We start from the raw sequence: 14,004 nt of genomic DNA on the forward strand, positions 1-14,004 counted from the left end.
GTGAGTATCCCCTCTGTTCTTGCAAATCACAACCCTTGTCTACTTCAACATCTTATCTGAGAGTGGCTGTGGCTAAAAAGGTTCATCACTCACTTTTTCAGTCTTCTGACACCTTACTTTCCCAAGCCCCTCCCACCCTCCATGGGCTCTGGGATTTTAGTGGCCTCTCTTCGATTCCTTTAACAAGACACTTCATCTCTACATGTTTTTACTGGCCGTGTTCCATGCCTGGAATAGTCTCCCTCCTTATCTCCACCTCCTGACTCTCCTTCAGGCCTTCTGTAAGAAGCCTCGTCCCCCTCAGTGTGAGCACCTTCCCTCAGTTGCTGTCTCCCGATTTGTCCTGTCTTATATCTTGTTTGTACATAGTTTTCATGTTTTTCCTCCCATTGGTCTATGAGCCCCTTGAAGGCCGAGTTGTTTGTTTTTGGCCTTTTTTTATATTCCTAGTGCTGAGCACAGTGTCTGGAAAATAGTAGGTGCTTTATAAATTGATTGACTAATTGGTGCTGAACCATCCCAAATTCAGCGAAGCTGGTGGAAGCTGGTGGCTACCTACTATCTATCGCTGGACTTGAAGGCAAAGGCCCTTCAGTTTCCTGGGATCTGCCAGGGACCAGTCTCCACCTCTAGTCTGCCTCACTCCCTATGTCAAGAATAGCCATCAGTATCAGAGCATCACACACATAAATCGTTAGGGTTAGAGTTCAAGAGGGACAGTGGCTTGCTCAGGTTCACACAGCTGATGCCTGTGGAAGCCTGGATTTGGACGAAGGTTTCCTGACTAGGAATCCCACACTTTTACAACAGCTTCCTGGGCCAAACCAGATCTTGTACCTCGCCCCCATCCTCACTCCTTTGGGTTCTGAATAAATGGGACTGAGCTACTTTAGTCGCGGGTTTGGACCAGGAGCTTGGGGGACGGGGGCACCGCATTTGCCCCTTTGGGAGAGGAGGGATTTCATGGTTCTATCCATTTCTTACTTCCAATCTTAAAGTGTGGGACAGGGAGCTGCGTGCGTGTTGGAGGTGGAGGGGTGGGATTAGCTCCAGCCAAGGGGATGCCCAAGGAGCTAGCGTACCCCCTCATACCCCATCATCTCACCCGTCCATTTCCCCCGCCCCGCTAGCGCCCTGCAGAGAAAGGCGGGGAAGGGCTGCGGCCCTGGAAGGGGAGCGGGGGGCGCGTCCTGCGCGAGGGAGCGGGAGCGGGGGCGGGCGCACTGAGCGGATCGGGGCGGGGCGCGCACACAGACACGGACACACACACAGACACACGCGCGCGCGCACACACACAGACACGCGCACACACACAGTACAGACACACGCAGCCCGCCCAGACGCCCAGGACCGGCCTCGCGCACGCCTCCCGGGGACCTAGACCTCCCCAACGGCCGGGGCCAGCAGCGTCCCTCAGCGGGTCCCGCAGCCCACCCCCCCGGCCCATGCGGCCGGAGCTGGGGCCAGAGCCGAGACCGGAGCCGGAGCCGGAGCCGCGGCCAGGGCCAGGGCCCGGGGAGCAGGCGGACGGGCCGCGGCGGGGCTGAGCCCGCGCCCTCCCTCGAACTGTCCCCCGGCAGCCCGCCGGCGGACGATGCGGAGGCGGCCCGGGCCGAGCCCCCGGGAGCTAAGCAGGGCGCGCGAAGCAGCCCCCCGAGGCCCCGCTGGCCCGGGGCCCCCGCCCCCCAAGCCGCCAGTGGCCCGGCCCCCCTGGGAGACATGACCTCCAAGCATCACTCCGACTGGATCCGCTACAGGTACGGGGCCACTGGCCGCCCCCCACCCCCGCGCCCCAGCTCTGCCCTGTCCCCTTCCACGTCCCCGTGTGGGTCTCCTTCCACGTCCCTGTCCCCATGCGGCTCGGCCTGGGCACGCGGGACACCGGGGGATGTGGGAGGAACACACTGGCCAGTGGGCCGGCCACTTGGAAAGAGCGGGTTTGGCTTTGCTCCTAGCCCTGGTTTGCTACTTTGTGACCCTGGGTTTCTTCCTCTGCAAGATCACAGAGGACTTGGGTATCTTTCAAAGTCCCCTCAGATCTACATTCTCTGACCCATCCCTGGGATGGAGACTGATGGACCTGATAAGTGAGAAAATTGGGGAACCCCTCCCCCCCCACCCTGCACCCATGGTTGTGACAGTCGGAGGCAAGGGCTCCAACCGAGGGACAACCACAGTACACAGAGAGGTGCGGATAAATACACTACTTGCCCATTCACAAACTCCACAGCAGTCACCGGGGCTCCAATGTGGAGTTATTCTGCCCCCACCCCCTGCATCCACCGGACCCCAGTGGGGAACCAAATGCAGGGTCAGATCTTAGCCTGGGACCTGAGCTAGGCTTTCTTCCAGGCAGGTGGAGCCCTGAGGCTTGCACCTGGAACACCCTTCCACCTCCTGCCTCAGCTATCCCCTCCATTTGGGTCCAGCCCCCACCTTGCTGCTGCTGGGGAGAAGAACTGATGATCGCCATGTCGCCATGGCAGCCCCCTCTCCTTGGCCTCCCATTGGCTCCCTGTTGCCATGGGCTACAGAGTCTGTCTCCCCGTCCTCTCCAACTGAAGCATGTGCGTCAAAGGTGCTGGACACCGACAAGCTGCTTGCAGGAGGGGGTCCTGAGCTGCTTGGGACACTCGCCCCCCAGACTCAAGGACACTGGGAGTGGCTCTATGTGTGTCTGCCACTAGGGAGCCAGGCTTGGGACAGAATTAGGATGCCCTGAGCCCCTCCATTTCTAGAGGCATTCCTTCTTTACAAAACTTGTTCCTGGGAGAGGCTTTGATGATATTTGCCACTTCCAGACACAAAGCTTTTCAAGGTATTCATGAATAGAAACCAGCTGGAAACACCCAGAGGGTTATTAAACACAGATCTGGCTGCAAACCTCCTTGGGGTGAATTTAAGTGACTCTCTTCTCTCTCCCCAGGGGCATATGTAGCAGGAAGCTTTTTCCTCCTGAAGTAGAAGGCTTGTGCCTTTATAGGGCTGATTCTAGCTGCAGGCACCTCCTCCCATAAGCAATTCCCCTCCCCAAGCCATCTCAAACTACATAGGACACAGTCACCTTCAGATACAGGAATGGAGATGCTTACAGCCTCACACGTTCTGTCATTTAGCATGGTCCCACATCTGCTACCTCTTTTGATTCCTCTGGCCTGTGAGTTCTTCTAGAGCCTGGCCAAGTAATGCCCCTCTGAATGGGGGGGGGGAGGCTGTTCCTACAAGGGAACATTTTGCTCCTGAGAACCCCTTGGATCCCAGCCCTCCTGTTGTCCTGGACTAACAGCTGGGGGTTAGATAGTCATTGAGGAAGCTGGCCCAGGCCTGGGGGGGGATGAGGGGGGAGGCTTCCTTATTCCTGTCCCCATTCCTTGCCTATCTGGCCCTCACCCCTCAACCATAGAAGCCATCAGGACTAAGGAATGAATGAGTGAGCTCTTCTTGGGTGCCAGCTGGGACTCTTGTCAGTTCTGTGGGCCAGTGTTTTTTGGAAGGGAGGAAAGGTCTTTCTGAGGTGTTTGTGATTGAAAAAAAAGCTTTCAGTCTCATTTCTTGGGGCTCTGGGTGTGGGCTTGGAGTGTCCTGAGTGAAACTATTTTGGGGGGAGGGAGGAATTCCTGAGAAGTCTTTTGATTTTGGGCTAACTGGGCATACTTTAAATGATAGTTCTTGGTAAACTGAGGCTGGGAGAAAGGCTCAAGCTGGTAAAACCTAGCTGCTTGGAGGACCTAGGGACCTCATATATCCGACCCCCAGAATTCAGAGCCCTTTCTCCAGGGAAGCAAAATTGGACACTAGGAGAGGATGTTCTGAAGAGGGTACCCTCTCATTCCTTCCTTCCTGCACCCTTTTGGGGAAACTTAAAAACTGAGAGGGGAGCAGAAATGGTGGTGGGAATCTTTTGGGGGAAAATAAATTCAGAACAAAATGAAACCTGTGTAAAAAGAGAAATCAGTAGTCCTAATATGGCCTTGGCAATGTGACCCTCTGTAAGAGAGAATCTTGGTTCACTCAGTCCTGTGGCAGGATAATGCCTCCAGGGTGTTATATCCCATCTCCTGCTGCTGAGAGCCCAGTGTGGCATTCCTAGCCCAGCCAGTTTCCCCAGAGAGTTTCCTTCCTTTCTTACTCTGATGATCTTGGCTTGGAGAGAAAGTGAGTGTTTAGTCCACACCCTCCACTCTTCCCCCACTTTACCTCACCCCTCCCTTCCAGAGCTGGACATCAGTAGGCTCTCTCCTTCCCTTAATTCAGTGGACATAATCCTGGCTTCACATCTTCCCCAGGGAATTAAAGGAGAAAGAGCTGTAAAACAAAAACCATTTCAGGAGTTTAAGGTTGTCAAGTTGACAAAGAGGAGGAATCCTTCTTAGCTAATCCCCTCTAACCCTGTGGGCAGAGATGTCTTCCGGTCCTCTTCTGAGAAGATTTTGAAGCTGGCCTCCCTCCTGGCTAGATCTCCTTTTGGGGGAAGTTGGGACTCCCACTGGTGGTGGCCCCAGACAGTGGGACCCTTGTGGGTCTCTGTTTACTGCTTTTAACTGCTTACATTTACAAGGTGGAATTTCAGAAGGAGACCCTCAGTTTTTAACAACATACTGAGAGTCATTGTGGTAACAATGGACAGACCACTAAACTGGATGCTTTCCTTGTCATAGAGCACCCTCTGACCTTTAGGAGGGAGGACAGTCAGGTATCCCTGTTCTCATGTTACAGATGAGGCACAAGGTCACAGCTGCTAAGTGACACAGTCTAGTCTAAAATCACCATCTTTCATAATCCCAAGTCCACTGCGCATCACTGGCTCTTGGCATTGTAGAAGAAAACTGGGGCTTCCTTTTGAACCTCCTGTAAGAGGCTTCTCTCCTCACCTGGGGTCCATCCAACATTCACTCTATTCACAGAACTGGGAAGATTGATGATGGGTCCAGTGACCATGTTACACTTGTAACTTCCCACCCCCAGTCAGTCTTCTGTGCTCGTGCTGTGTTTTCACGTTGAAGAACCATGTCTCTGTCTCCTCCTCTTCTCTTATTTCTTTCCTCTCTTTCCTCCCATCAGGGAATGGCCCTTATTAGACTCCTACCTTAAAGTCTGATAACAGCCCAATAACTTAGAGACTGCAAGAACTTAGAATTCCTGCCCATGGGAAAACTGCTTCATGGGGTGGGGGGCAGTGAAGAAGTGCCCAGTGAGAGCCTCTTTGGCTCTTAGAGGGAAGTCCCCGGAGTGATGTCTACAGGCCCTCCCAGATCTGTCTCTCTCTACCCCATCCCTCTACCCCCTACCCTGACTGGTCATTATACCACAGCTGCTGTACAAGAGAGTGGCCTAAGCAGCGGCCACCCAGCCTGGAAAGTCCCTCTGGTGGACTGGCCCGTGCTATATGAACCCCTCACAGAGCAGAAGCTCCTCAGGGCTTGGCAACAGCTTCGTTTTTGTACCTGCTATATGGCTACGAGTCCCTGGTGGGCATTTAAATGCTTGCTCAATGAATGATGATGGGGGTGGTGAATTTTTTTGGTGGAGATAAAGTGGTGGTGAGTAAGGCACTGGATCTGGAGTCAAGAGGACCCCAATTCAAATCCTGTCTCAGACACTTGGGCAAGTCATTTAACCTGTCTGCCTCAGTTTCCCCTCTTGCAAAGTGTTGGACTTCATGGTCTCTAAGGTCCCTTTCTAAGGGCAACTAGGTAGTACATTGGATAGAACACTGGGCTTCTTGAGTTAAAATCTGGCCTCAGTCACTTACTGTGTGACCCTGGACAAGTCACTTCACCCTGTTTGCCTCAGTTTTTCCTCATCTGTAAAATTGAGCTGAAGACTTTTTTTTTGGAGGGGGGAAGGCAGGGCAGTTGGGGTTAAGTGACTCACCCAAGGTCACACAGCTAGTAAGTGTCAAGTGTCTGAGGCCAGATTTGAACTCAGCTTCTCCTGACTTCAGGGCTGATACTCTATTCACTGTGTCACCTAGCTGCCCCTAAGCTGGAGACTTTGTCAAGATAACTTGACTGAAAACGACTGAGAGTCAACAAGGTCCTTTCAGCTCTAAATCTAATGATTTAATCTAATTTGGGATGGGGTAGAGTCTGGCTTTGTGGGACCAGGCACTGTCACCATTGCCAAAGAGAAGGTTCTGAGAGAACTTTCAAAGGGCCCCCCATGTCTTGGCTTCTCTCGTTTCTCCCTGGCCCTTTTGAGATGTTCCATCTCCCGCTGGCACAGACAGAGCTCTTCCATCTTGGCAGTGCCCACAGCCACACCTGGCAGTGGAGGTGCAGCTGTACCCCAAGGGTGGGATGGCTGAGGCTGGTGCCAGCAGCCCACAAGGCCAGAGGAGGCTCAGGATGGCCTTTGGGGGCCGAGGGAGACTCTTTTTCATTTCTCCCTGTGGTGAGGGCTGATGCTGTGCCTGCCCCAGTTGAGCATGTGGAAAAGAGACCTCTCTGCTGCTTAGAGGGGAAAATAAATTTGTTTTTTTTAATGGAAACACAACTTTTGGTGGCCTTTATTCCCCTTATTCTGAGAATTTTCCCCAAGTTGTTTCAGCCGTCTGCATCTTTCATCAGCCTTGGTGTCTCGGTGACCCAGGGAGCCAGCCTTTTACTGCTTCCAGCTCTTCCAGGGGCATGTTCTTTCCTACTGTTCTGTATTGGCCCTAGTAGGACTTATATCCTGCCCTGAGGGGGGTAATTAGGAACACAAGATTTTGTCCTGGCAGTTAACTTCCAGAGTGATCTTGGATAAGTCACTGTCTTCTTTGTATCTGTCAGACAAGAGGTTTGGAAGAGTCATTCTCAAAGGACCGCCCTTCCAGCTCCGGCATTTTCTGATTTAATGTGATTGGGCTCTCCAGCTGGTCCCCCAGAGCCCAGGGCCACCCACTCCCTGGCCCATCTTGGCATGCTTATACCCTCAGACCATCTGTAGCCTCTGCTTCTGTGGTAGGTCCCCAGAGTAGGACCTCGGGGACCTATTTCAAAGTCACTGAGGAGCCTGGGGCTCTCCTGGCATCTTTCCCCTGCTGTGGAGTTTTACCCCTACTTCAGCTCAATTCAACAAAATTTTATTAAGTGCCTACTTGTGTCAGGCACTGTGCTAAGCTCTGGAGATACAGCAAGAGACAAAAGACAGTCCCTGACTTTGGGGAGCTCACTACTTCCATTACAACCCCATGGATAAAGAGGCTTGGGATTCAAGGGGGTTGTAGATCCTAGAACATTAAAATCCCAAAGGGTCCTTAGGTCTTGCAAAGTCTAAAATCTAATTTTGTAGGTGGGGATACTGAGTCCCAGAGAAGGGAAGGGACTTGGTGTGGTCACATTTGAGTCTTCATTTCTGGTAGAACAGGGTTGGGATCAGTTTTGGAAAATCAGTTTATGCTGGCAGGGGCAGGCCTGCCAGGCTCTCGGAGCGGGTGCATTGGCATGTGTCCCTGGAGCCAACTTTCCCATGACTGGGACTCCCCGGGCTCATTCTTCCTTCCCTTGGAAAGAGCATTAGACACTAACCACCTGTCCTGCTTTCTCTGGAATTGTTCCATCTTGGAACATGGAGCCCTGGTGTCAAGGAACCCCCAGGATAACATGCCAGGACGCCTGACTGTAGGCTCCCTTGCTCCAGTGGCTCTGCTTTTTCTGGTATCGGCCTCCAGCTCTGCTGTTTTTAGTGGAATGGGTGGTTTTAAATAAAATCAGTGTTGGGAACACCGCTCCACAGCAATCTCCCCGGAAAGCTGACATCTCATCATCTGAGGCCAAAAATAAATCTTCGGCCCTTTCCTGGTGAAGCGTCTGGGTGTCCATGGGGGTGGCAGGTGGCCAAGTGAAGGCAGCCGGGCGGGGTTCCCGGAGCAAGCTCTAGGAAATGACCGGTCCCGGCCTTCCTTCCAGTGCCAGGGTCCTCCTTCCCAGGTGGGTAGTGAGCTGGTCCATGGAGGATCTCGTTTCTTCCTTGCAGGGTCCTCCCTGGTCTCTGTGAGGGTCCTTTCAGACACTCCCTGTCCGGGGATGTCAAATACCCTGCCAACTCCATCCACTCCTTTCCCAAAGGGTCTCTTTCTTTGCTGATTTCTATCCCTCTCAGACTTCCCCCGACCCTAAGAGAATGGAAATGTTTGCTTTTGAGGCTTAGTGTCAAAAAACTTTCCTTAATTCACCTAAGACACAATTGGAGTTAATAAAAAAAAATAACAAAGCTACTGACTCCTCTTCCCTCATCTTTAAAATGGGGATAGTCATATTCTCAATAGCTGCCTCTTCGGGGTATGGTGAACTATTTTGAAGTCCTATATTCATGGAGCCTGAGACTGTAGTTACACAGAGACATTGGGATCTCTGTTTGAACCCAGAAAACTGGGCTGCTGCTGCTGCTGCTGCTCTGGGTCTGGGCCAGCAGTCTCTTGAATGATTAGAGACTAGGAGGGCTCCATTTCTGGCCTCTCAGGCTAACCTTGGCCGGTCTGTAGGACTCGAGCTCAAAACACAGTTTGCCCCCCTTAAAGCTAGCCTCTCAGGATGCCCCCATATTTTTTTTCACCCTGTTTCACAGCTGAGTGGTAGAGAAAAGTTGGGGAGGGAAGCTGGCTTTTCTGAACTTTCCACTAAGGTTCAGCTTGGCACCATCCTGTAGCCCATTAACTGTCACGCCTGGCTCATAGAGCCAGAGACACTAGAGACACAGGCTGGGTCCAATGGACATTTTGCACCTGTCGGGCCCAGCTGCCCCATCCGGCTTCTTCCCCTGTTTACCACTTGATGAGTCATCCTCAGGTTGGCAGCACACACCAGGAGTGGCCCTTTCCTAGAATCCCATTTCACAGCTTTGCAGTATCCCTGGGTCTTCAGCTTCAAGTAGCAGCAGCCAATTCCCACCCCCAGTGAGAGAAAGGACCCTCTGTTACAGGGGCAGCTGGAAATTTAGAACTGGCCTCAAAGGCTTAGAAAATGCAACCCCTTCTTCCCGCCAGCCCCACTCAGTTTTCTTGGGGACTTAACCTCAGCCGTATCAATGCCCTCTCTATTACTGCTGCTATATAATCATTACTTTTTGCCCTGGGCCTGTCTTTTAATTGATATAGGGAACTTCCACCTGAAAAAGCCTCCTTTTCCAATGAAGACCATTAAAGAGAGGATGAAATGATGCCTGGGATCACTTGGCCAGTGTGTGGACTCAAACCCAGGTCTTACCAATTCTGGGTCCATTTCTTTAGCCATTCATTATACCATTGCTGCCTCTCATCATCATCATCATCATCATCATCATCATCATCAGCAGCAGCAGCAGCAGCAGAATCCGAATCCCAGTGTAGTCAATAGAGATCTGACTTTGGAGCCACCTTTGATGAATAGGAGCTGTGTGACCTGAAGTTTTAACTTCCTTCCTTCCTTCCTTTTCTTCTCCTCCTTTTCTCTCTCTCTCTCTCTCTCTCTCTCCTCTCTCTCTCTCCCTCTCTCCTCTCTCTCTCTCTCTCTCTCTCTCTCTCTCTCTCTCTCTCTCTCTCCCTCTCTTTCTCTCTCTCTCTCCCCCTGTCCCTTTCCCTCTCCCTCTCTCTCAGTTAAGTCTCCCAGGGTCACAGAATATCTGAGTTGAATTTGAACTCAGGTCCTCCTGACTCCGGGGCTGGTGCTCTATCCACTGTGCCACATAACTGAGGGAATCTAGGTCACTCTCAAATATTATAAGTTTCAGAGAGTTTCTTCTACAATGAAATCACAGGTCCCAACATTGTTCTTATCCCAAGATAATTTTCTGGGGCCTTCAGGTTTACAAAGTGTTTTTCTTCCCACCACCTTGTAAGCCGGGTGGTGAAGGCAATAGTACCCTCCTTTTGCAGATGATGATGCTGGAAATCAGAGAGCTAAATTGAACTGGCTCAAGGCCACTTTGAGTTATGTATTGGAACTGGGGACTTGGAATTGTATCTTTCTTTCTCTAAGATCAGTGTTCCTACCGTGGCATAGGTCTTCTCTCCCAGAAAGAGCAGAGATTTCCTTCTGCCCAAGAAGGACAGAAATGTAAAAGCAGGTGATTCCTGCCAGATCCAGCCATGAACTGACCTCACTGTGATGGACTCCTGACATAGAACAACTTTTGTCTACATGCCTTTCTCGTTTGTTTTTGTTCTTGGTGATAGGGTTAAATTTTATTTTCTCTTTTCTTTTTTAAAATCATATTTTATTTTCCCCAATTGCATTTAAAAACAATTTTTAGCATTCTTTTAAAAAATTTTGAGTTAAAAATTCTCTCTCCTCCCTAAGCAATCTAGGAGGACCTTACTTACTCACTATATACAGCATGTATTTGGAGTACTATGAAACTAAGAGAATCCTTCCCTGAGGGAAGATCATAGGTTCCTTGATGACTGATAGGACTCAGGAAGGAATACCAGATTTGGACTTATAAGGCCTAACTGGGAATCCCAGTTTTGTCAGTGGCTGATTTTGTGACCTTTGGCTGAAGCCAGTTCTCTTCCCAAAGTCCTGGTTTCCTCAGCTGTAAGAAGAGGGCATTGGACCAGAGGACCTCCAAGGGTCACACAGCTGGTGTATAAAGCTGGTTTTAAACTCATCAGGATGAATTCTCCTGATTCCAAGCCCCGTGTTCTATCCACTGTACTTCCTCCCCATAACAAATATTGATGGGCCTGGCTGGTACTGGCTAGGTCCAGTGAAACATTTAGCATGAGTCTTGCCCTGCTGATTTTTCCACCCACCTTCCTATGATCAGCAAGAGGAGCCATTTCCCTCTCCCCCTCCCTTAAGTGTTTATCCGAAGCCTTTTACAATCTTACTTATATCCCTTGTCTATGACACTTTCAGCAATAACCGCATACACTTCTTATTCACAGAAATGGGCAGCTTCAATAAACAATTCATAGCATTAGCCTAATTGCTCTGTAAACCAGTGGCCCTTCCAGTTTCCAAATGCAAGCATACATCTCCTTTGCACACGTTGGTCTTTGTTATTTCCTAGCAATTGTGCTGGCAGATGGATGTGGAGATTTCTGGCCGACTGTGGGGCACCTGGGGCTGCTCAGCCTTTTTCCTGGGACAGGGATAGACCATATAGTGATGTGATGGTGGGAGCTGAGAATGCTTTCCCAGGGTTCTGGACCAATCGGCTATTCCAGCATCTCATGCAGACTGAGACAACCTACAAGAGTTAATAACCAAGGCACGCTTATGCCTAGGAATCCTCAGGTTTCTTTCAAGGCAGCAGAAAAGTGGGGGAACTTGCAGCACCAGTTAAGTTGGAGAGGTCTATAGTCCACAAACCTAAGTTCTGTACCAGGGTGACTTCCTGAGGAGGGGGCCCAGGGCAGCAATGATCTGGTGCACCCACCCCATCTCCCGCCTTTGTGCTTTTATATGGCTAGCTCCTCCATGTCTGAAATATGATACCCAGGCCTGTGCCTTCAGCTTCACAGAATCTTCAGCTTTCTAAAATCCAGCTCCTACATAAGGTCTATTGTGAACCTGCCCTCTCCAGGCCAGTTACTATTCTTCTTCCCCTTTTGAAGGTACTTAGTGTATATTGCCAGTGGGTGCTGCTGTAGCCACCCAGGAGACTGGAGCTCCAGCTGCCTGGCCCGCAAGTGTCTGTTGAGATGAATTGGAACTGGGTGGGCAAGAGCATAGCCAGAATATAATCTCCTTCCTCCTTCCCCCTCACCATCTTTTCTGGGGACCATGAATATCATCTTATTTGCAACCTGATGAATTTTAGAGCTGGGTCTTGTCTCTCTGAATTGTGATCTCCATTAAGGCAGAGAGAGGCCAGGTATTATCTAAACTTTTATATCTGCCCAGGGCCCAGCATGGGCTCTGCACATAGTAGGGCACTTCATAAAGCTTGATTGATTAAGCTGAGGAACCAGGCAGACCAGTGGGAAACAGGGACAGGCAGAAGTCAGTGGGATGCCGGAATTGGACAGCTGGTAAGCTTAGCTAGGCATTCCGACAGTAATGGCATCAGGTGGGTTGGGTGTTGGCAGTACCTTGCAGGGGCTGGCACCTGTCTGATGACCTGGTGTCTCCATTCTTCTTGGATTCTTTTTTTTTTTTGCCTTTTGGAGGGCAGTTGGGGTTAAGTAACTTGCCCAAGGTTACACGGCTAGTTTTTTTTTGTTTTTGTTTTTGTTTTTTTGCTGTGGGTGTTAAGTGTCTGAGGCCAGAACCGAACTCCAGTCCTTCTGACTCCAGGCTGGCTCTTTACTCACTGCGCCACCTAGCTGCTCCTAACCTTCTTAGATTCTTTAAAAGCTGAATTGGCCTTTGGGACCAATTGTCTGCTAACCTGATGGTGTAATACATGACCTTCTCTACCCCCCATTGCCCAGAGGTAAGTGTTTAAACTTGGAAAAGCCTATAGATTCCGCCTAAAAGATAAGAGAATCTTGAGTCCCTTCTCTTCTTGGGCTGGGCAGGGGTGGTGGTGGTTGTTTTATCAGCAATAACTGTCCTTGGTGCTGATGTAATTAAAAAAGCCAATGCCATCTGAAGGTGTGGGTAGTGACCTGCTAATGTGTAAAGGCAGAAGAAATCAGGGAGGGGGCAGCTCAGCTGGGGAGAGGGAGATAGAGCATTTGGGGGACTGTGGGGAAGGGTAGGAAAAGCAGGGGGTCATATCTTTAACTAAGTTACTCCCCAGGCCTTGTTGTGCCTAAGCTGTGCTTTGGTTTACCCAGGGCATGCTGCTGTTCACCAGGACGTGCCTTGATTTACTTGGTCACTCTGGGATGTGCTATGACTCCCCCAGAAAATACTGTCTTTCTCCCAGGAAAAATCGTCCTCCATTGGAGATATGCTTTTCTTTTTTCTTTAAATTTTACTGATCCTTCTCTTCTGCTCAGGGAACCAAGGTTGTTCCTTACCTGGTGTAATTTGGCAGGTGACTGAGGTGGGTCTGAGACCCAGGGCTCACAGCCCGGTTCTCCAGTTTATCCCTCTGATGCTCCATCCCCTCTCACACTGACCCAGCTGGTCACTGGACTGGGGAACTAGAGTGGGGAGGGATCTTAGAGGTCACTGAGACCAGCCCCCCTCATTTTACAGATAAGAAAGCTAAGTTTCAGAAACCTGTTAAGGCCACACTCTCTCTAAGCTTTTTTATTAAGCTTTTACTTATAGGTCAGGCAGGGGTGCTCAGTGCTGAAAGGCTAAAAAAAAGCCTGCCCTCAAGGAGCATACATTCTAATGGACAGCTAGCAAGTGAGGTGGCAACACCCTCCTCGTTGCTGCAGTTGGCTACCCTCTGCTCCACTCCTTCCCCAATTATCCAGAATGTATGGGAGCTGCTGGCCTTCTAAGGAGAACCCGAGAGCGGTGCTTGAGAGCACAGAGGCTCCAGGCCAAGGGTAGGGAACCTACGGCCTTGAGGCCACATGTGACCTTCTAGGTCCTTGGGTGCGGTCTGTTGAGGTCGCTAGGTTGCTTGAGGACCTAGAGGGTCACATGTGGCCTTGAGGTTCAGAGTTCCCCACCCCCAGCTTTAGGATAAAAGCTGGCCTGGCCCACAGCTCAGTTTCTTTTTTTTCCTTTCTTTCCTTGCCCGCCCTTGCACCCTGACTTCCACAGGCTAGTCTAAAGGAGCCTAGGAGTCTCCTCTGACTGATCTCCACCCAAGTCACCTGCTCTGAAGAAAGGTCCTGGCTTCCCTTCTCACCTAGTGATGGAGAGATAGATTTCCTCTCAGTTTGGAGAGCTCTGAGCTCCTGGGCCTGTGAAATCCCATTAAGGCAGGAAGTGAGGAACACAGGCTGCTGTTTAGCAAGCCCGGGTGTGTCGCCTTGGACGTGCTGTTCATCAGACTCTTGCACACTCCCCCAGAGGAATCGTTCTTAATTGAATTCTTAGGAATGGTAGAATGAGCAAGAGCTGCTGAACAAGGGGTGGCAGGGAGGGAGTAAAATCAGGCTTTTTTAGGGGTGGGGGTAGTCAGAGAGAGAGAAAAGGAGGAAGAAAAAAAGGGGAAAGAGAGAGACACAGAGGGAGAGAGAAGAGA

General features: G+C 50.8%; 1 protein-coding gene across 4 annotated transcripts in view; it reads left to right on the forward strand.

Moving 5' to 3' along the window:
* The first annotated feature begins 1,619 nt into the window (after positions 1 to 1,619).
* Positions 1,620 to 14,004, forward strand: part of TUB (TUB bipartite transcription factor) — a 79,288-nt gene continuing 66,903 nt past the window's right edge. For all 4 annotated transcript variants that reach the window (XM_069091159.1, XM_069091161.1, XM_069091162.1 and 1 more), the window contains exon 1: positions 1,620 to 1,757. In XM_069091159.1, the coding sequence (XP_068947260.1) occupies positions 1,720 to 1,757 (38 nt within the window). In that variant the 5' untranslated portion in view covers positions 1,620 to 1,719. The remainder of the gene's footprint in view (positions 1,758 to 14,004) is intronic.

This window comes from Petaurus breviceps, unplaced genomic scaffold (assembly GCF_028583685.1).
Source record: "Petaurus breviceps papuanus isolate PSGF00001 unplaced genomic scaffold, PetGlider_PUasm1.0 188, whole genome shotgun sequence".
In the NCBI taxonomy this organism is placed as follows: domain Eukaryota; kingdom Metazoa; phylum Chordata; class Mammalia; order Diprotodontia; family Petauridae; genus Petaurus; species Petaurus breviceps.